Here is a 21,378-nt window from a genome sequence, read left to right on the forward strand (position 1 = left end):
ACATTGTCAGAAACTTAAACTAATGCCATGGCCTCGCTCTCTCTTTCTCCTATAGGGATTTTCCCACCTACAGTCAGAGTACCATAAAAGTGTGGGTTCCCAGTCCCCAGGGGCCCCTAACCCTGGAGGGAGACAGAACCACGAGTGGGACAGTGAATACTGCGATCGGGAGTGTGGTGGCAACCACTGCAGGTGAGATAGCCCAGACCAGTATCGGCTTTGTAAAGGAAACTATTTTTAACTCTATACTGTTTATACCTTAGAATAGGGACAGTTTTCTAGACCCAGAGTAAGGCTAGCTTGGGACTAAGAAACTATTTCAATGGAGATTTTCCATTCAGAATGATTATTTAGTCCAATATTTAATACTTATTCAATGCTATTTTAACAGTTTAAGTGAATGCCTTTGAGTACACAATTGTGTTATTTAATGTTGACTCAAATGTTTATTCAAAAATACCTTTGATACCACTGCTTTGTGTCCTTGAATTGACTTTGTACTGTTTCAGTCCTCAATTTTGGCTCAGCTACAGTAAGTGTCAATATGACAGCAGTCAAAAATAGTTGATTATTGTCAGCTCATGTTTACATCCAAATCATCTTGGCTCCTGGACTCTGTCCACACATTTCAAGGCTGTGTTGAGACAATGACTTATCAATGACCCAAGCCCAGCTCAGATAATCCCTACCATTGTGTCGCTGAGTTGTAGTAATGCTGCAGCAAATGTACATTATCCCGTTGGGCGTTGGCAGTCACAATGTAATTAACTTCATTATGTCCCTGTAACTGTCCTGAATGCCTCTGTCAATCTTACAGCTGTTGTATACAGTAATCATGTGCCTATGAACCAGAGTCATACTGTTAGCACTGAGGCGGTGTGCCCTAGTAGGAAGTTCACTGTGTGCAGCACCCTCTGCACTATCAGCTCAAACAGAAATAATATGTTCATGTCTGCTTCTGACAAGCTTCCCAGTAAAGCGATTAAATAAATCAAGCATTGCAAAAAAGTGCTCAAAATAGCCCACATTAACATATGTAGCCTATGAAACAAGTTTCATGAAATCAATCTCTGAAACTCACTTAGATAATACCTTTGATGATACAGTGGTAGCAATACATGGCTATAATTTCTACAGAAATGTGAGAAATGCCACTGTTGTGGCCTAAATATACATTGGGGCAAAAAAGTATTTAGTCAGCCACCAATTGTGCAAGTTTTCCCACTTAAAAAGATGAGAGAGGCCTGTAAATTTAATCATAGGTACACTTCAACTATGACAGACAAAATCCAGAAAATCACATTGTAGGATTTTTAATGAATTTATTTGCAAATTATGGTGGAAAATAAGTATTTGGTCACCTACAAACAAGCAAGATTTCTGGCTCTCACAGACCTGTAACTTCTTCTTTAAGAGGCTCCTCTGTCCTCCACTCGTTACCTGTATTAATGGCACCTGTTTGAACTTGTTATCAGTATAAAAGACACCTGTCCACAACCTCAAACAGTCACACTCCAAACTCCACTATGGCCAAGACCAAAGAGCTGTCAAAGGACACCAGAAACAAAATTGTAGACCTGCACCAGACTGAATCTGCAATAGGTAAGCAGCTTGGTTTGAAGAAATCAACTGTGGGAGCAATTATTAGGAAATGGAAGACATACAAGACCACTGATAATCTCCCTCGATCTGGGGCTCCACGCAAGATCTCACCCCGTGGGGTCAAAATGATCACAAGAACAGTGAGCAAAAATCCCAGAACCACACGGGGGGACCTAGTGAATGACCTGCAGAGAGCTGGGACCAAAGTAACAAAGCCTACCATCAGCAAGGGCATTGAAGATGAAACGTGGCTGGGTCTTTCAGCATGACAATGATCCCAAACACACCGCCCTGTCAACGAAGGAGTGGCTTCGTAAGAAGCATTTCAAGGTCCTGGAGTGGCCTAGCCAGTCTCCAGATCTCAACCGCATAGAACATCTTTGGAGGGAGTTGAAAGTCTGTGTTGCCCAGCGACAGCCCCAAAACATCACTGCTCTAGAGGAGATCTGCATGGAGAAATGGGCCAAAATACCAGCAACAGTGTGTGAAAACCTTGTGAAGACTTACAGAAAACATTTGACCTCTGTCATTGCCAACATTGGTATATAACAAAGTATTGAGATAAACTTTTGTTATTGACCAAATACCTATTTTCCACCATAATTTGCAAATCAATTCATAAAAAATCCTACAATGTGATTTTCTGGATTTTTTTTCTCATTTTGTCTTCTATAGTTGAAGTGTACAGGCCTCTCTCATCTTTTTAAGTGGGAGAACTTGCACAATTGGTGGCTGACTAAATACTTTTTTGCCCCACTGTATATGCAGCCTTTACATTCCTGTAAAGGTTAGAGATAATCTCATGTTAAATACTGTTGAAGTAATATGGCTACCTGCCTCACCTGAAGCCCATTCTTGTGGGAAGCTGCTATAGACCACCAAGTGCTAACAGTCAGTATCTGGATAATATGTGTGAAATGCTTGATCATGTACAGTATGTGATATCAACAGAGAGGTATATTTCCTGGGTGACCTTAATATTGACTGGCTTTTATCAAGCTGCCCACTCAAGAAAAAGCTTCAATCTGTAACCAGTGCCTGAATCCTGGTTCAGGTTGTCAGTCAACCTACCAGGGTATTTACAAACTGCAGGAGTGAAATCACAAAGATGTATTGATCACATCTTTACTAATGTTGGAGAAATCTGCTTTAAACCTGTATCCAAATCCATTGGATGTAGTGATCACAATATAATAGCCATATCTAAGTAAACCAACGACTGGGCCTAATATAGTGTATAAGAGGTCATATGAGAAGTTTTGTAAAGATTCCTAAGTTAATGATGAAAATAATATTTGCTGGTCTGTGGTGTGTAATGAGGAGCAACCAGATGCTCCACTTGACACATTAAGAAAATGACTATACAACTGCTATATCCCCGTGGATTGATAAGGGATAAGTCTGGCTGCACAACCAATTGGAAAACGTACTGTAAATTGAGAAATCATGTGACTAAACTGAATAAAAAGAAGAAGAAACTATACTATGAAACAAAGATAAATGATATTAAGAATGATTGTAAAAGGCTTTGGAGCACATTAAATGAAATTTTGGGCAAAAGGGCAAACTCAGCTCCATCAGTCATTGAATCAGATGGCTTATTCATCACAAAACCCACTGATATTGCCAACTACTTTGATAATTTTTTAATAGGCAAGATTAGCAAACTTAGGCATGACATACCAGCAACAAATGCCGACCCTACGCATCCAAGTATAACTGACCAAATTATGGAAGAAAAGCATTGTCATTTTGATTTACGAAAAGTGAGTGTGGAAGAGGTTAATTATTTTGTTGTCGTCTATCAACAACGACAAGTCACATGGGTCTGACAACTTGGGTCTGACAATGGAATATTACTGAGGATAATAGCAGATGATATTGCCATTCTTGTTTGCCATATCTTCAATCTAAGCCTACAAGAAAATGTGTGCCCTCAGACCTGGACGGAAGCAAAAGTGCCCCCCCTTCACCAACAGTAGGGTCTGTGCCCCCCCTTCACCAACAGTAGGGTCTGTGCCCCCCCTTCACCAACAGTAGGGTCTGTGCCCCCCTTCACCAACAGTAGGGTCTGTGCCCCCCCTTCACCAACAGTAGGGTCTGTTCCCCCCCTTCACCAACAGTAGGGTCTGTTCCCCCCCTTCACCAACAGTAGGGTCTGTGCCCCCCCTTTACCAACAGTAGGGTCTGTGCCCCCCCTTCACCAACAGTAGGGTCTGTGCCCCCCCTTCACCAACAGCAGGGTCTGTGCCCCCCCCTTCACCAACAGTAGGGTCTGTGCCCCTCCTTCACCAACAGTAGGGTCTGTTCCCCCCCTTCACCAACAGTAGGGTCTGTGCCCCTCCTTCTTCCAACAGTAGGGTCTGTTCCCCCCCTTCACCAACAGTAGGGTCTGTGCCCCCCCTTTACCAACAGTAGGGTCTGTGCCCCCCCTTCACCAACAGTAGGGTCTGTGCCCCCCCTTCACCAACAGCAGGGTCTGTGCCCCCCCCTTCACCAACAGTAGGGTCTGTGCCCCTCCTTCACCAACAGTAGGGTCTGTTCCCCCCCTTCACCAACAGTAGGGTCTGTGCCCCCCCTTCACCAACAGTAGGGTCTGTGCCCCCCCTTCTTCCAGAGCCTTGTGGCACAGGCTCTGAGTAAAGCCTGTGCCACAAAGACGGACTTTCAAAAATGACAATTGGCTCAGAACAGGGCAGCACGGCTGGCCCTTAAATATACAGGTATCACTAACATTAATAATATGCATGTCCGTCTCTCATGGCTCAAAGTAGAGGAGAGATGAACTTCATCACTAATTGTTTTTGTAAGTATTGACATACTGAATGCACTGAGCTGTCTATTTAAACTACTAGCACACAGCTCGGACACCCATGCATACCCCACAAGACATGCCAACAGATGTCTCTTCATGTGAAGGGGGCACAAGTGAAGGGGCATATTAAAATGGATCGGTACAATAGACTGGCCCGCCCTGTTCTTCATTCACAATTGGTGATTACAGAATTATGCATTTGCTTCCCCTCGCTCATCAACTCATCCTCATTCTCCTCTTTTCTCCCAATCATCATTTACCTAATTTATTTAATCTGTTGGCATATGTGTGAAATTAATTTAGGTAGAGTTTAGGTTCAGTTTCGAGGCAATTATAAGGGTTATTACCAGCTGGGTACTGCACTTTCAACTGTTGGAAGGAGGAGGGGCACAGACCCCACTGTTGGGAGAAGGAGGGGCACAGACCTTACTGTTGGGAGAAGGAGGGGCACAGACCCTACTGTTGGGAGAAGGAGGGGCACAGACCCCACTGTTGGGAAGAGGAGGGGCACAGACCCTACTGTTGGGAGAAGGAGGGGCACAGACCCGACTGTTGGAAGAAGGAGGGGCACAGACCCTACTGTTGGGAGAAGGAGGGGCACAGACCCTACTGTTGGGAGAAGGAGGGGCACAGACCCTACTGTTGGGAGAAGGAGGGGCACAGACCCTACTGTTGGGAGAAGGAGGGGCACAGACCCTACTGTTGGGAGAAGGAGGGGCAATGGAGCGAAACTGTTCAAAAACATGACATGCCCTCCTTAAACTGGTTCCAACTACAGTTCTGTTTGTGATATTAAGATTCTAACAACAACAGTTTGTTATATAGACTTATTTAGGAAAAGTCAAGGACAGAGGGGGGCATGACTTAAAAAATGGCAGAGTATAAAAATAAATAAATAATGTGCAGTCAAAATGACTTCTTTAGCGGTTCTAGTGTTAACTGAATAGCTATCAAAACTTCTGTTAGGCACATCTGTTTGGAATGTACTCCAACAAACACATGGCATGCTTTATTCCTTCAATTTTAGTTTTATAATTGTCCCTACTGTACTTCAAAGGAGAAGGGAAAATCTGTGTTTTATTTATTCCTTCTCTTCTCACCCTTTCTGTCTCTTCTTGTTTTCCGATTCCTCCTTCTCTTCTCACCATCCCCCTCTCTTCTTTTTTTCAGTGGCAGCATGATAGCCAGGGACAAGCCACTCTACCTCACTTGAAACTGGAGGTCGCCGTCGACAAGAAAAGACACCAGGGAGTCAGCCCTCAACCTCCTAACATTCCCTACCACCACCAACCCCCCAACACCCCAACCCCCCAACCCACTCCTACCACCACCAACCCCCCCACCCACTCCTACCACCACCAACCCCCCAACCCACTCCTACCACCACCTCCCCAACCCCCCACCTCCCCAACCCCCCACCTCCCCAACCCACTCCTACCACCACCAACCCCCCCACCCACTCCTACCACCACCTCCCCAACCCCCCACCTCCCCAACCCACTCCTACCACCACCAACCCCGCCACCCACTCCTACCACCACCAACCCCCCAACCCACTCCTACCACCACCTCCCCAACCCCCCACCTCCCCAACCCACTCCTACCACCACCTCCCCAACCCCCCAACCCACTCCTACCACCACCTCCCCAACCCCCCAACCCACTCCTACCACCACCAACCCCCCACCTCCCCAACCCACTCCTACCACCACCTCCCCAACCCCCCAACCCACTCCTACCACCACCAACCCCCCACCTTCCCAACCCACTCCTACCACCACCTCCCCAACCCCCCAACCCACTCCTACCACCACCTCCCCAACCCCCCAACCCCAACCCACTCCTACCACCACCCCCCAACCCCCCACCTCCCCAACCCACTCCTACCACCACCTCCCCAACCCCCCAACCCACTCCTACCACCAACCCCCCAACCCACTCTTACCACCAACCCCCCAACCCCCCAACCCACTCCTACCACCACCTCCCCAACCCCCCAACCCACTCCTACCACCAACCCCCCAACCCACTCCTACCACCAACCCCCCAACCCACTCCTACCACCAACCCCCCAACCCACTCCTACCACCAACCCCCCAACCCACTCCTACCACCAACCCCCCAACCCACTCCTACCACCAACCCCCCAACCCACTCCTACCACCAATCCCCCAACCCACTCCTACCACCAACCCCCCAACCCACTCCTACCACCAACCCCCCAACCCACTCCTACCACCAACCCCCCAACCCACTCCTACCACCAACCCCCCAACCCACTCCTACCACCACCAACCACCACCCTTTTTTTGTCAATGTAATCTTTTCGGTTTTTAGAAAGATTTGTGCAAAGTTCCGATGACTACTAGCGATTTTTTTTTCTCAGCGTATTTCTTCTCCTGCCTGATTCTAGAGCTCTCATATTTGTCTCAGAGTAAAGAAAAATTGAAGAACCATGAAAATAGTCCCCCTCAGGGACTAAACTGAGCTTTAATTGGAATAAAATTAGCAAAAAGCATTCTTCTTCTTTTCCTTCTTCTTCTTCTTCTTCTTCTCATTTAATCATTTTAAAAATGTATTATGTTTTCTTTTCTTGTTGTTGTTTTTATTTCTTTCTCGCTTGCTACATTTTCTTTGACTTTTCTGTTAGGTTTCAGCACACAGGCCTTGATGTTACTGTTGCTTTGCTTTAGGGTCTGTGACTTATAACAATACAAAGTGAATGGGTGGGAAAGGATAATTACATAAATTCAACCTTTTTTTAATGAAAGACCTGTGGAGGTTTACCAAGCTGTCACAGTGTGATTGTAAATATCACTTTGATCAAATTGGGAATTCGAAGTCCAGATAGCTTTTCTTCCTCTTCTTTAGTATTACCTGTAAGTCATTGGTTTGTATTTCAAAGTGTATCTTGTGTGTGTGGTTGCGTGCCTGCATGTGTGTGGGAGTGTATGCGTGTGCTACTGTGCGTATGTGTGCGCGTGTGCATTTGGGTGTGTCTGTGTGCATGTGAGTGTGTGAGCGTTTGTGTGTGTGTGTTTTGTGAATTATAACAGGCTGTGCAGGTGGATTTCAAAGGAGTACTTCACACACTCCATCTTGCATTAAATCTGTGCTCACTGGTATGATTTTTCCAATAAAGTTACATCAAAAACACAATACAGAGTCTGTGTCCTGCAGATCATTAAATGGAAAGAGAGAGAGAGAGAGAGAGAGGTGGGAGAAAGAGAGAGAGAGAGAGAGAGAGGTGGGAGAAAAAGAGAGAGAGAGAGAGAGAGGTGGGAGAAAGAGAGAGAGAGAGAGGTGGGAGAAAAAGAGAGAGAGAGAGAGAGAGAGGTGGGAGAAAGAGAGAGAGAGAGAGGTGGGAGAAAAAGAGAGAGAGAGAGAGAGAGAGAGGTGGGAGAAAGAGAGAGAGAGAGAGGTGGGAGAAAAAGAGAGAGAGAGAGAGAGAGGTGGGAGAAAGAGAGAGAGAGAGAGGTGGGAGAAAAAGAGAGAGAGAGAGAGAGAGAGAGAGAGAGAGGTGGGAGAAAGAGAGAGAGAGAGAGGTGGGAGAAAAAGAGAGAGAGAGAGAGAGAGAGGGAGAGAGAGAGAGAGAGAGGTGGGAGAAAGAGAGAGAGAGAGAGAGAGAGGTGGGAGAGAGAGAGAGAGAGAGAGGGAAAAAGAGGGAGAGAGAGAAATGGGAATGAGGAAAAGCGAGACAGACACATACTGAACACTCATGTTGCCTCAAAAATCCTTGGCTACAGTCTTTGTTGATTCGATTTTTTAAATTCACCTGGTCATGTAAATTGTCAATATTCACCCACTCAACATGAAGAGGGATCTAACAAACAAACTATATGTTTTATAGTAACATAGTTGTGGGTTTCAAGGTTTCCACTATCTTCTTGGGTGTTTCTGTTGTGTCTCTCTCATCTGTAAGTTCTGTGATAAAGATTTGATGAGAAAGATGTTCTTATTTTCACTGTAGCATAATTCAATTTTTTTGTTGTAATGGAAATATAATAACATTCAAGTTAATATATAAGCCTGACAATTGTAGTTATTTAATTTGTAAAGCCGTTATTTTTATTTTGTAATTGTTATCAACATATTTTTTTAAGTTGCCCATCAGCTATTTGACAGGTTTGCTATTTATGAAAGAACAAGAATAAATGTTTTGCTTCTTACAATGGACGTGCATTTTTATTAAAATGGTATTGTTTGGCTTTTAGGTTTGATGATGATGAGGATTGCTTTGGTTTCTTCCTCTTTTTTTCTGCTGGTTCTTTCTTTCCTTGCCAGTGACATCATTTTGTGTCACAATACTTATTTTATTTTAAATCTCCATAATAAAAAAAAAAGTGAAAAGTGAAATAGGCTGCTACCGACTCTTTTTCTCCGACACAGAACATGTTATTTTCTTCCCTTCCGTCAAGTATCCAAATGTAAAACATCAGCCACTTAACACTTGGAAAACATCCTAAAACATAATATCACTCACTTCCTTTTATTCCAACCCAGAACATGTTTCCTATACTTCAATGTAGTCTCATGGCTGGACTCAAATACTATGGCTTTACTAATTAGCTGTTATCACTAAAGCTAACACCATCCCAATCTGAACTCTTGTCCTCAATGTATCTCCACAACCATGAACAGATGCAGGAGTGAATTTGCTTTGCTGCTGTGTGAAAGTGGTGGGGTGGTGGGCGGCAGAGATAAAGAGAACAGAGAAATACATGGCTTAAGGAACACAAACTCGGGCATCCATCCTAAATACAGATTTTACCCACAATTGCACACAAGTCTTCCAGATAGACCCATACGGAAAAAATATACATTTCGATATACACTGCTCAAAAAAATAAAGGGAACACTTAAACAACACAATGTAACTCCAAGTCAATCACACTTCTGTGAAATCAAACAACACTGATTGACAATAAATTTCACATGCTGTTGTGCAAATGGAATAGACAACAGGTGGAAATTATAGGCAATTAGCAAGACACCCCCAATAAAGGAGTGGTTCTGCAGGTGGTGACTACAGAACACTTCTCAGTTCCTATGCTTCCTGGCTGATGTTTTGGTCACTTTTGAATGCTGGCGGTGCTTTCATTCTAGTGGTAGCATGAGACGGAGTCTACAACCCACACAAGTGGCTCAGGTAGTGCAGCTCATCCAGGATGGCACATCAATGCGAGCTGTGGCAAGAAGGTTTGCTGTGTCTGTCAGCGTAGTGTCCAGAGCATGGAGGCGCTACCAGGAGACAGGCCAGTACATCAGGAGACGTGGAAGAGGCCGTAGGAGGGCAACAACCCAGCAGCAGGACCGCTACCTCCGCCTTTGTGCAAGGAGGAGCAGGAGGAGCACTGCCAGAGCCCTGCAAAATGACCTCCAGCAGGCCACAAATGCGCATGTGTCTGCTCAAACGGTCAGAAACAGACTCCATGAGGGTGGTATGAGGGCCCGACGTCCACAGGTGGGGGTTGTGCTTACAGCCCAACACCGTGCTGGACGTTTGGCATTTGCCAGAGAACACCAAGATTGGCAAATTCGCCACTAGCGCCCTGTGCTCTTCACAGATGAAAGCAGGTTCACACTGAGCACATGTAACAGACGTGACAGAGTCTGGAGACGCCGTGGAGAACGTTCTGCTGCCTGTAACATCCTCCAGCATGACCGGTTTGGCGGTGGGTCAGTCATGGTGTGGGGTGGCATTTCTTTGGGGATCCGCACAGCCCTCCATGTGCTCGCCAGAGGTAGCCTGACTGCCATTAGGTACCGAGATGAGATCCTCAGACCCCTTGTGAGACCATATGCTGGTGCGGTTGGCCCTGAGTTCCTCCTAATGCAAGACAATGCTAGACCTCATGTGGCTGGAGTGTGTCAGCAGTTCCTGCAAGAGGAAGGCATTGATGCTATGGACTGGCCCGCCCGTTCCCCAGACCTGAATCCGATTGAGCACATCTGAGACACCATGTCTCGCTCCATCCACCAACGCCACGTTGCACCACAGACTGTCCAGGAGTTGGCGGATGCTTTAGTCCAGGTCTGGGAGGAGATCCCTCAGGAGACCATCCGCCACCTCATCAGGAGCATGCCCAGGCATTGTAGGGAGGTCATACAGGCACGTGGAGGCCACACACACTACTGAGCCTCATTTTGACTTGTTTTAAGGACATTACATCAAAGTTGGATCAGCCTGTAGTGTGGTTTTCCACTTTAATTTTGAGTGTGACTCCAAATCCAGACCTCCCTGGGTTGATAAATTTGATTTCCATTGATAATTTTTGTGTGATTTTGTTGTCAGCACATTCAACTATGTAAAGAAAAAAGTATTTAATAAAAATATTTCATTCATTCAGATCTAGGATGTATTATTTTAGTGTTACCTTTATTTTTTTAAGCAGTGTATTTAACTTCACATAAAATGTATTTCAAATACATGTACATACACTTGCAACTTTGCTCAAATGCATGTAATGCCTGACAGAAATGCATGTAATGCCTGACAGAAATGCATGTAATGCCTGACAGAAATGCATGTAATGCCTGACAGAAATGCATGTAATGCCTGACAGAAATGCATGTAATGCCTGACAGAAATGCATGTAATGCCTGACAGAAATGCATGTAATGCCTGACAGAAATGCATGTAATGCCTGACAGAAATGCATGTAATGCCTGACAGAAATGCATGGCTATGACATCTAGTCTACAGGGTGGACAAAGTGGTTCTTAATTCCACATAGTTTTGCACTTCAGAAGATCCTTAGATCTTCTAGGCTGAGAGAGGCTGGACTGAGGGCTGTAGGCCTGTTGTAAGGCAGGTCCTCACCAGACATCACCGGCAACAACGTCGCCTATGGGCACAAACCCATCGTCGCTGGACCAGACAGGACTGGCAAAAAGTGCAGTTTTGTCTCACCAGGGGTGATGGTCGGATTCGCGTTTATCGTCAAAGGAATGAGCGTTACATCGAGGCCTGTACTCTGAAGCTGGATCAATTTGGAGGTGGAGGGTCTGTCATGGTCCAATATGTCCCATAAACATCACAAATGGTCCTTTTGTTCGATTAATTCCGTCGATATATATCCAAAATGTCAATTTATTTGGCGCGTTTGATCCAGAAAAACACAGGTTCCAACTTGCGCAAAGTGACTACAAAATATCTCAAACGGTACCTGTAAGCATTGTCCAAACATTTCAAACTACTTTTGTAATACAACTTTAGGTATTTTTTAACGTAAATAATCAATAAAATTGAAGACGAGATATATTGTATTCAATACCGGAGGAAAACAAAGTGGAGCGTGCTATCAGGTCACGCGCCTCTAACAGAGAGTACACTAGACTCGAGCCTCATTCTGAACAGTGTTACTTCTTCATTTCTCAAAGGAAAAACCTCAACCAATTTCTAAAGACTGTTGATATCCAGTGGAAGCGATAGGAACTGCAGGAATGTCGATTAGAAAATCCCAATGAAAAGTCATTGAAAAGGGAGTGACCTCAAAACGCTTTACATCCGGACGTGAAAATACTGCCCCCTGTCCCAAAGAAGTTAATGCAGCTGGTGGCCACACCAGATACTGACCGTTACTTTTGACCCCACCCCTGTTTGTTCAGGGACACATTATTCAATTTCTGTTAGTCAAATGTCTGTTGAACTTGATCAGTTTATGTCTCAGTTGTTGAATCTTGTTATGTTCATACAAATATTTACACATGTTAAGTTTGCTGAAAATAAATGCAGTTGACAGTGAGAGGAAGTTTCTTTTTTTGCTGAGTTTATTTTAAAGAGCACATGTTCAACATCATAAAAAAACATGTTTTCCCATCTCAAAAGATTGGATTAATTACTATAGTTAGTGCCTCTCTTCAGCTTAGTTAATAATGAAAAAAATGTAGTTCATTTTGAAATGTTACCTTTATTTGACTAGGCAAGTCAATGAAGAACAAATTGTTATTTACAATGACAGCTTACACCGGCACGAAGCAGGGCCAATTGTGTGCCGCACTATGGGACTCCCAATCACGATACATCCCGGATTCAAACCAGGGTGTCTGTAGTGATACCTCTAGTGCTGAGTTGCAGTGCCTTAGACCACTGTGTCACTCAGGATGGATGTAGATGGAGTCATCACGTGAGCGATAGTGTATCATGTTGGTTAGTCATTTTTGTAGAAATGTAAATGTATTTAAATGCATTTTTTTTGCTTTTGGTATGTGTCAAGTACAATAAAATAGATTTTGATAAAGTATATTGTGGCTGCAGCCACCCGTTAGAGGGTTTGGAGGAGTGGTTTGTTGGAGGCGTGGCCTTGAGTTAGCTCTCTTTGGGCCACCCATTGGAGAAAGTGTAATGCCAGATGTGAACGAATCAAGAATCATGCAACAATCATGCCCAAACCGGCATCTGCGAAATACTGTAGATGCTGAGTACTTTCTCCTTTGAGGCAAGTGTGGGAGAGATAATTACATGTTACGCTCCTGAAAACCCTGAGCAGGTGACGGATAGTGAAATGTAATCTGAAGAAGAAGAACCTGCGCCATTAAGTGAGGGGAAGGCCTCCGAGCCTCACCAATGATCAGGAAAATGCCAGAAGCGACTCTGGCCCAGTGGGAGAATGACTTTTGACCGATTCGTTTGTGGTATCAGGCTGGGTGAAGTTCATTGTTATTTTTGTGATATACTGTACATTTGACCTACATTTGTATATACTCTTTAAATACATTCCGTAATATATGTACTGTATAATGTACTGTATTTTAAATGCAAAATATATATTTTTTAAACACATTATTTGGCCAGTTTTAAATATTTAAAAAGTATCCTAAAAAATGCATCCCAAAATATGTTTTTAATGTATTTTTCTCTCATATGGAGAGAAAAGAGGGAAATGTCACTTTCACTCCATTTGATGTTTAATTCATTTGAGGCTGGAATCTCCATCTCTCCCTGCCACTCTCTCCCCGCTTCTCTCTCCCCACCTCTCTCTCCCTGCCTCTCTCTCCCCGCCTCTCTCTCCCTGCCTCTCTCCCTCTCTCTCTCCCTGCTTCTCTCTCTCCCTGCCTCTCTCGTCCTGCCTCTCTCTCCCCGCCACTCTCTCCCTGCCTCTCTCTCCCCGCCTCTCTCTCCCCACCTCTCTCTCCCTGCCTCTCTCTCCCTGCCTCTCTCTCTCTCTCTCTCTCTCCCTGCCTCTCTCATCCTGCCTCTCTCTCCCTGTCTCTCTCTCCCTGCCTCTCTCTCTCTCCCTGTCTCTCTCTCTCTCCCTCTCTCTCTCCCTGCCTCTCTCTCTCTCCCTGTCTCTCTCTCTCTCTCTCTCTCTCTCTCTCTCTCCCTGCCTCTCTTTCCCTGCCTCTCTCTCCCTGCCCCTCTCTCCCTCTCTCTCTCCCTGCCTCTCTCTCTCTCTCTCTCTCTCTCTCCCCCTCTCTCTCTCTCTCTCTCTCTCGCTCTCTCTCCCTGCCTCTCTCTCCCTCTCTCTCTCTCCCTGCCTCTCTCTCTCGCTCTCTCTCTCTCTCTCTCTCTCTCTCTCTCTCTTCCTCTCTCTCTCTCTCTCTCTCTCTCCCTGCCTCTCTCTCCCTCTCTCTCTCTCCCTGCCTCTATCTCTCTCTCTCTCTCTCTCGCTCGCTCTCTCTCTTCCTCTCTCTCGCTCTCTTTCTCTCCCTTTCTCTCTCTCCCTCTCCCTGCCTCTCTGTTCCTGTCTCTCTCTCTCTCTCTCTCTCGCTCTCTCTCCCTGCCTCTCCCTCCCTCTCTCCCTCTCTCTCCCTGCCTCTCTCTCTTTCTCTCTCCCTCTAGATCATTATTGAACAATTGGAAAATGTGAACTGCCACTTCATGATATGACACACATTATATGAAAATCACAGTCGTACATTCTTAATGAAATGCCAGATTATGGAGTTTTCTTTTGGTGCAGACAGCCACGTTGGACTCTTTCTTTGTGTCTGTGTGAGTGTGTCCATGCATGGTGCATGAACACAAATGTGTGGGAAGGTGGGGGGTGATTGCTCCTCTGTGTTGAATGTTGAAATAGACATTATTGTCCCTTTCTTTGCAGTCACAATGCCCTTCTTTTATGTGACAGTTTTTCAACCTTGATGCTCACTATTCTCCATGGACATTCTGACAGTCATTGTTTAAACCAAACAGCAAATACTGAGCTTCTAGCCTTAATTTGATAATTTTGTCAGGTCCCGTTATCCAATCCTCCTTCACAAAGTCAATCTAGCGAGGGAAAAGTCTAATTAAACCTTCCGCTTCTAGTAAAATAAGTCAATCTAAAGAGTCAAAACACTTGTATTCATACAATTAAAAGAGCTACAGTTTTCATGGACCTGGACCTGGGCCAAGTACACATGGACCTGGGCCTGTATTCACAAAGGTACGGTTTCCCGGGGAACCTTCATCTGTGTCTGGGAAACCAGCCCAAAGAGTATCAATAGGAGTGCTCATCTAGGATCACTTTTGCCTTTTAAATCATATTGAATAAGAGGGATATCTGATCCTAGATCAGTACTCCTACTTTGAGCCGCTTTATGAATATTGTTAAACAGCCATCACTAGCACATTAGAGGCTGCTGCCCTATACACATAGACTTGAAATCACTGGCCACTTTAATAAATGAAACACTAGTCACTTTAATAATGTTTACATATTTTGCATTACTCATCTCATATGTATATACTGTATTCTGTCCTATTCTACTTTATCTTAGTCTATGCCGCTCTGACATTGCTCGTCCAAATATTTATATATTCTTAATTCCTTTACTTTAGATTGTGTGTATTGTTAGATATTACTGCATCGTTGGAGCTAGAAACACAAGCATTTCGCTACACCCACATTAACATCTGCTAAACATGTGTATGTGACAAATACAATTGTATTAGATTTGTTTGATTTGATGCATAGATACAATAGGTGAGTTAGTTTCTCTGTTTGTCTGTTGGGATTGGTAGTGTTGAGCTGTATGGTGTCCATATTAGGACATACATGCATTGTTAAAGCAGGTACACGAGGTGTGACATTTGAGGTGGACACAGTGTGCTGGCCTTTCTGGCCTTGGTTTTGAGATGTCAACATGGAGACAAGAACGGAAACTGTTTGATCTGAACGGAAACTTTTCCCACCACTATGGAGGCCTTTCTCATTGTGATGCAACGGTTTCTCACAGACATGTTTTTAATTCATTTTTTACCTCCTCTGTTGTGGTTACGTAATGTACCAACTCTGGTATACAAATCAACATTTTTAGCTCAACCGACCACATGAGATGGTGCCTAGCTAGTGAGCCACAGCAGAGAGTTAGAGAGTAGATGGTCAGTGTTAGGTGTGGCCTTCAAAGTCACAAGGTCACCTGACTAAAAAAGTTGCAACTTTGGTTCTGTGGCAGAGCAAGAACAGGAAATGTAGGCAGTTTTGACAAGAACAGGGTTTCACTTTGTGTTCACTTCTGTTATGGGGTTTGGAGATTCAACAGTAGAAAATGTTTCCAAAAATAGCTACTTGCATTTCTACAGAGTAATCCAGCGAGAGAGAATCATGTACATGTTCTATGTCAGGATGGAGTTGTCATGAAGCTAATATTTGATGTTATTTTATATATTATTTTTTATATTTTATTTTAATTTTAATATTTTTGCAGGAATGCAGCTATTACAGTAAAAGGACCAGTCTGCGAAAAATATGTGCAGTTATCATAGAGCAGATGTTATATGTATAGTTATCATAGAGCAGATGTTATATATATATATATATATATATATATATAGTTATCATAGAGCAGATGTTATATGTATAGTTATCATAGAGCAGATGTTATATATATATATAGTTATCATAGAGCAGATGTTATATATATATATAGTTATCATAGAGCAGATGTTATATGTATAGTTATCATAGAGCAGATGTTATATATATAGTTATCATAGAGCAGATGTTATATATATATATAGTTATCATAGAGCAGATGTTATATATATATATAGTTATCATAGAGCAGATGTTGTATGTATAGTTATCATAGAGCAGATGTTATATATATAGTTATCATAGAGCAGATGTTATATATATATAGTTATCATAGAGCAGATGTTATATGTATAGTTATCATAGAGCAGATGTTATATGTATAGTTATCATAGAGCAGAAGTTTTATATATATATATATATATATATATATATATATATAGTTATCATAGAGCAGATGTTATATATATATAGTTATCATAGAGCAGATGTTATATATGTATAATTATCATAGAGCAGATGTTATATATATATAGTTATCATAGAGCAGATGTTATATATATATATATATATATATATATATATATATAGTTATCATAGAGCAGATGTTATATATATATATATAGTTATCATAGAGCAGATGTTATATGTATAGTTATCATAGAGCAGATGTTATATGTATAGTTATCATAGAGCAGATGTGTATTATAACATGCACAATATCAGACATGCCACTTTGATGTGTATAATTTTTTTTCCATCATAGCAATAATGGCAAATATCTAATCCGTACAGCTTACTTTTCCAACCCGCTGTCAAGTTCACTGTAAATAAGTGAATATGTACAGTATTGTGACAGAATTCTCTAAGAAGGTGCAATTTTTAAAATGCAAAATCTCCCTAAAAGAGATTCTGAAACTTCAAGTGAGACTGAACTTCTCTCTATGACTGGTCACTCACCAGAGCAGTGTGCTTGAATATTACTGTTGCGTTTGAATGACCGTATCACCTCCCCTTCAGATTCTCTTTAAGATATGCAGTAGATAATGTTACCTCCTACAATGTACATTCGGAGAGAAATACATTTTCAAAAAATTGTATGTATTGTCCGATCAGTTTGGCCTAAAAACTATTATGACCTCACTATTGAAAGATGTGGCTCTCACAAACACGTTGGTGTTCAGCGGATCTGCCAACTTCTGTCTGGATTGATCAAACAGTTTGAGCTACACTTCCCTCTGTGGAAAGGTGAGACTCTCACGAACACATTCAATACCAATCAAAAGTTTGGACACCTACTCATTCAAGGGTTTTTCACATGGCACCTTCTGAACATGAATTTTTCGGAGGAGACTGTATGAATCAGGCCTTCACAGTCAAATTGATGCAAAGAAACCACTACTAAAGGACACCAATAATAAGAAGAAACTTGCTTGGGCCAAGAAACACGAGCAATGGACACTAGACTGGTGGATCTGTCCGTTGGTCTGATGAGTCCAAATTTGAGATTTTTGGTTGCAACCGCTGTGTCTTTGTGAGACACAGAGAAGCATGGAGGAGGAGGTGTGATGGTGCTTGCTGGTGACACTGTCAGGGATTTATTTTGAAGGTTACATTTAACCAGCATGGCTACCACAGCATTCTGCAGCGATACGTCATCCCAACTGGTTTGGGCTTTGTGGGACTATCATTTGTTTTTCAACAGAACAATGACCCAACACACCTCCAGGCTGTGTAAGGGCTATTTGACCAAGAAGGAGAGTGATGGAGTGCTGCATCCGATGGCCTGGCCTCCACAATCACCCAACCTCAACCCAATTGAGATGGTTTGGGATGAGTTGGACCGCAGAGGGAAGGAAAAGCAGCCAACAAGTGCTCAGCCTACATGGGAACTCCTTCAAGACTGTTGGAAAAGCATTCCTCATAAAGCTGGTTGAGAGAATGCCAAGAATGTGCAAAGCTGTCATCAAGGCAAAGGGTGGCTACTTTGAAGAATCTCAAATATTAAATATATTTTGATTTGTTTAACACTTTCTTGGTTACTACTTGATTCCATGTGTTATTTCATAGTTTTGATATCTTCACTTTTATTTTACAATGTAGAAAATAGTAAAAATAAAGAAAAATCCTTGAATGAGTGGGTGTGTCCAAACTTTTTTAGATTTCTATACTTGAAGGGGTTTTAAAATTCAAAATCAAATCATAAAATTATAATTGGTATGACCTTCTTAATTTTCCACATCCTCTGCTCATGTTATTAATTAAAAAATCTATGTATGTAAAGTGTGCGGCGATTTTAAAACAATTCCATTATAGCTTATTAGAACCCCCCTCCCCTGGCTTAGACAGGTCTTAGACTTTTATGGGTTAAGTGTCTTTTAGCCTCTTGCCTGGTTTATTGCTTTTTCTCCATTCTTGTTTTCCTGACAGCTGAATGCCATTCTCAGCTTTGCAAATGTACTATACCTATGGCCTTAACAAAATAATACATGAACACAACGTACTGCATATTGAATTCATTCAGGATCAATGACTGTATGAATGAACTACATACAGTATGTTTCTCATATACGCTATCACTCTTAAAGTTCTTTAGACTCTTCACATTGAGTGGGGATACCAGCCATTTATGTTTTACATAAAAAAATAGCCGCTATTTTTCAACTTCAGGAAATCAACAGCATTGTTCATCAATGATTGTTTATGACACATGGCCAGAGGAAGCTTCTGTATGTTATTCAGCTCGCTGTCAACTTAGTTAGGTTCATGAATGATCTCATATAATGTGTATGTGGGCGTCCTTAGTAGTATGGAATGTCAGAAGAAACCTATAAGAAATCTGGCCATCAAAAAAGAGCAATAAGTGATGTGATCAACCTTATTTTGTTAGATTGGAATACTTTTGTAAAGTGTCAATATTTTTGACTGATCTCTATGGGAGAATTTTCGATCTTCGCATAAAAACAGTGTGAAAAGCTGAATTGGCACTTTCATTCTATTTGGAAACGGTTGTGGTGGTTGAGAACATTGAACTGTTGATGGCCGGAAAAGGCTTGACTGACAAGAAGTCCTCGTTCGTTTATTAACTCTGTTTCATTTAGCTGCGGGCTGCACGAGCACACATCCAAGCAGAGAAACCACCGTGCTTCCTTACTCTGAGGAGAAAAAGAAGACTTTCAGTGTCAGTTGTTGCTAACTCTCCCCTTGAGGATGACTCAAATGGAGAACTGCAGACAGAAGTGTTTTCTTGTCACATTGTGTACTGTGAAAGTAAGATTGTTATTTCTCTGAGATCATTTTTTTTATGTTCACCACAGATATGGCCATAGATAAACCCAAATTACAACAAGTCAAGATGGAACAGATGTTTAGTATTCATTTCAAACACTTAATAAGCATTACGTTTCACTATTTGAGCAATATCACCCACACATTTATTTTAGACTCCGTAGCAGATTGTTTTAAATGTTAAGAATCGATATGTGTTTGATCCATTTACAGTGCCTTCAAAAAGTATTCACAGCCCTTGACTTTTTCCACATTTTTTGTTGTGTTACAGCCTGAATTTTAAATGGATAAAATATAAATTTTGTGTCACTGGTCTACACACAATACCCCATAATGTCAAAGTAGAATTATGTGTTAAGATACTTTTACAAATTAATTAATAATAACAGGCTGAAAAGTCTCCAGTCAATAAGTATTCAACCCCTTTGTTACGACAAGCCTAAATACGTTCAGGAGTAAAGAAAAATGTACATTATAAGTTTTATGGACTCACTCTGTGTGCAATGATAGTGTTTAACATGATTTTTGAATGACTCCCTCATCTCTGTACCCCACACATACAATTATCTATAAGGTCCCTCAATTGAGCAGTGAATTTCAAACAAAGATTCAACCACAAAGACCAGGGAGGTTTTCCAATGCCTCGCAAAGAAGAGCATCTATAGGTAGATGGGTAAAAATGTTGAAAAGCAGACATTGAATATCCATTTGAGCATTGTGAAGTAATTAATTAACACTTTGGGTAGTGTATCAATACACCCAGTGACTACAAAGATACAGGCTTCCTTCCTAACTTAGTTGCCGGAGAGGAAGGAAACCACTTAGGGATTTCACCATGAGCCAATGGTGACTTTAAAACAGTTACAGAGTTTAATGGCTGTGATAGGAGAAAACTGAGGATGGCTCAACAACATTGTAGTTACTCCACAATACTAACCCTAAATGACAGAGTGAAAAGAAGGAAGCTTGTAAAGAATAAAAATATTCCAAAACGTGCATCGTGCAATAAGGCAAACAAAGCGAATACAAAGCGTTATGTTTGGGGCAAATCCATCAACACATCACACTCCATATTTTTAGGCATGCTGGTGGCTGCATGATGTTATGAGTATGCTTGTCATTGACAAGGACTATATCGTTTTTTTAAATAAAAATAAATGGAATAGAGCTAAGCTAAAGCAAAATCCTACCAAGACAACATGGAAGGTTTCTGAATGGCCTAGTTACAGTTTTGACTTAAATTGGCTTGAAAATCTATGGTTAAGACTTGAAAATAGCTGTCTAGTAATAATCAACAACCAACATGTTTTCACTATGTCATTATGTGGTATTGTGATTAGATGGGTGAGAATGTATTTTTTTAATACATTTTGAATTCAGGCTATAACACCAATGTTGTATTTATTAAGTCACGGGGTATTGTATGAATACTTCCTGAAGGCACTGTATGTTTGTGAACAGGACTTTGGTTCAAAGTTGTGTTTATTTGGAGTTAAAAACATCACGTGTTATGCCATTTTTTTAAAGAATTTGCCCATCGTTTGCCCAATTAATCAAATCACTGCACTCACTTATAACACTCAAAAGTTTCTTAATTCACTATTATATCAAAGCAAGCCAGAGGTTGTGTGTTTTAAAATATAATGTGGTGAAAGAAGGTGGGATTGAGAATCAACCCAAGAGGAGGAAGACAATGTCATTACTGCCAATCAAAGTAAAGCAGAGGTAATACCATGTTTGAAAAGCTACACGTTAATTATACCAGAAGTAATACCATGCTTACAGAGGGTACATGATCTTACGGCCATATCTTGGAAATTGCTAGTGATGACAGCCCTTTTTGAGAGGGTAGAAGAGTGAAAATGCCTCTTCTTACAGTTTGCTCAAACTGGCAGTGTACTTTTTACCTTCTACCTTAGAGTGCATTCTCTT

The 21,378-nt window shown here is 42.1% G+C and overlaps 1 protein-coding gene across 3 annotated transcripts in view; it reads left to right on the top strand.

Moving 5' to 3' along the window:
• The window catches only part of LOC110528540 (TOX high mobility group box family member 2), a 207,498-nt gene extending 201,741 nt beyond the window's left edge, over positions 1–5,757 (top strand). For 2 of the 3 annotated variants that reach the window (XM_036984125.1, XM_036984126.1), the window contains 2 exons: positions 56–192; positions 5,588–5,756. In XM_036984125.1, coding sequence (XP_036840020.1) covers positions 56–192; positions 5,588–5,630 — 180 coding nt within the window. In that variant the 3' untranslated portion in view covers positions 5,631–5,756. Of the gene's footprint in view, positions 1–55; positions 193–5,587 lie in introns of all 3 variants that reach the window. The other variant, XM_036984127.1, reaches the window with a different exon arrangement.
• The last annotated feature ends 15,621 nt before the right edge of the window (positions 5,758–21,378 follow it).

This window comes from Oncorhynchus mykiss, chromosome 7 (assembly GCF_013265735.2).
Source record: "Oncorhynchus mykiss isolate Arlee chromosome 7, USDA_OmykA_1.1, whole genome shotgun sequence".
Lineage (NCBI taxonomy): Eukaryota > Metazoa > Chordata > Actinopteri > Salmoniformes > Salmonidae > Oncorhynchus > Oncorhynchus mykiss.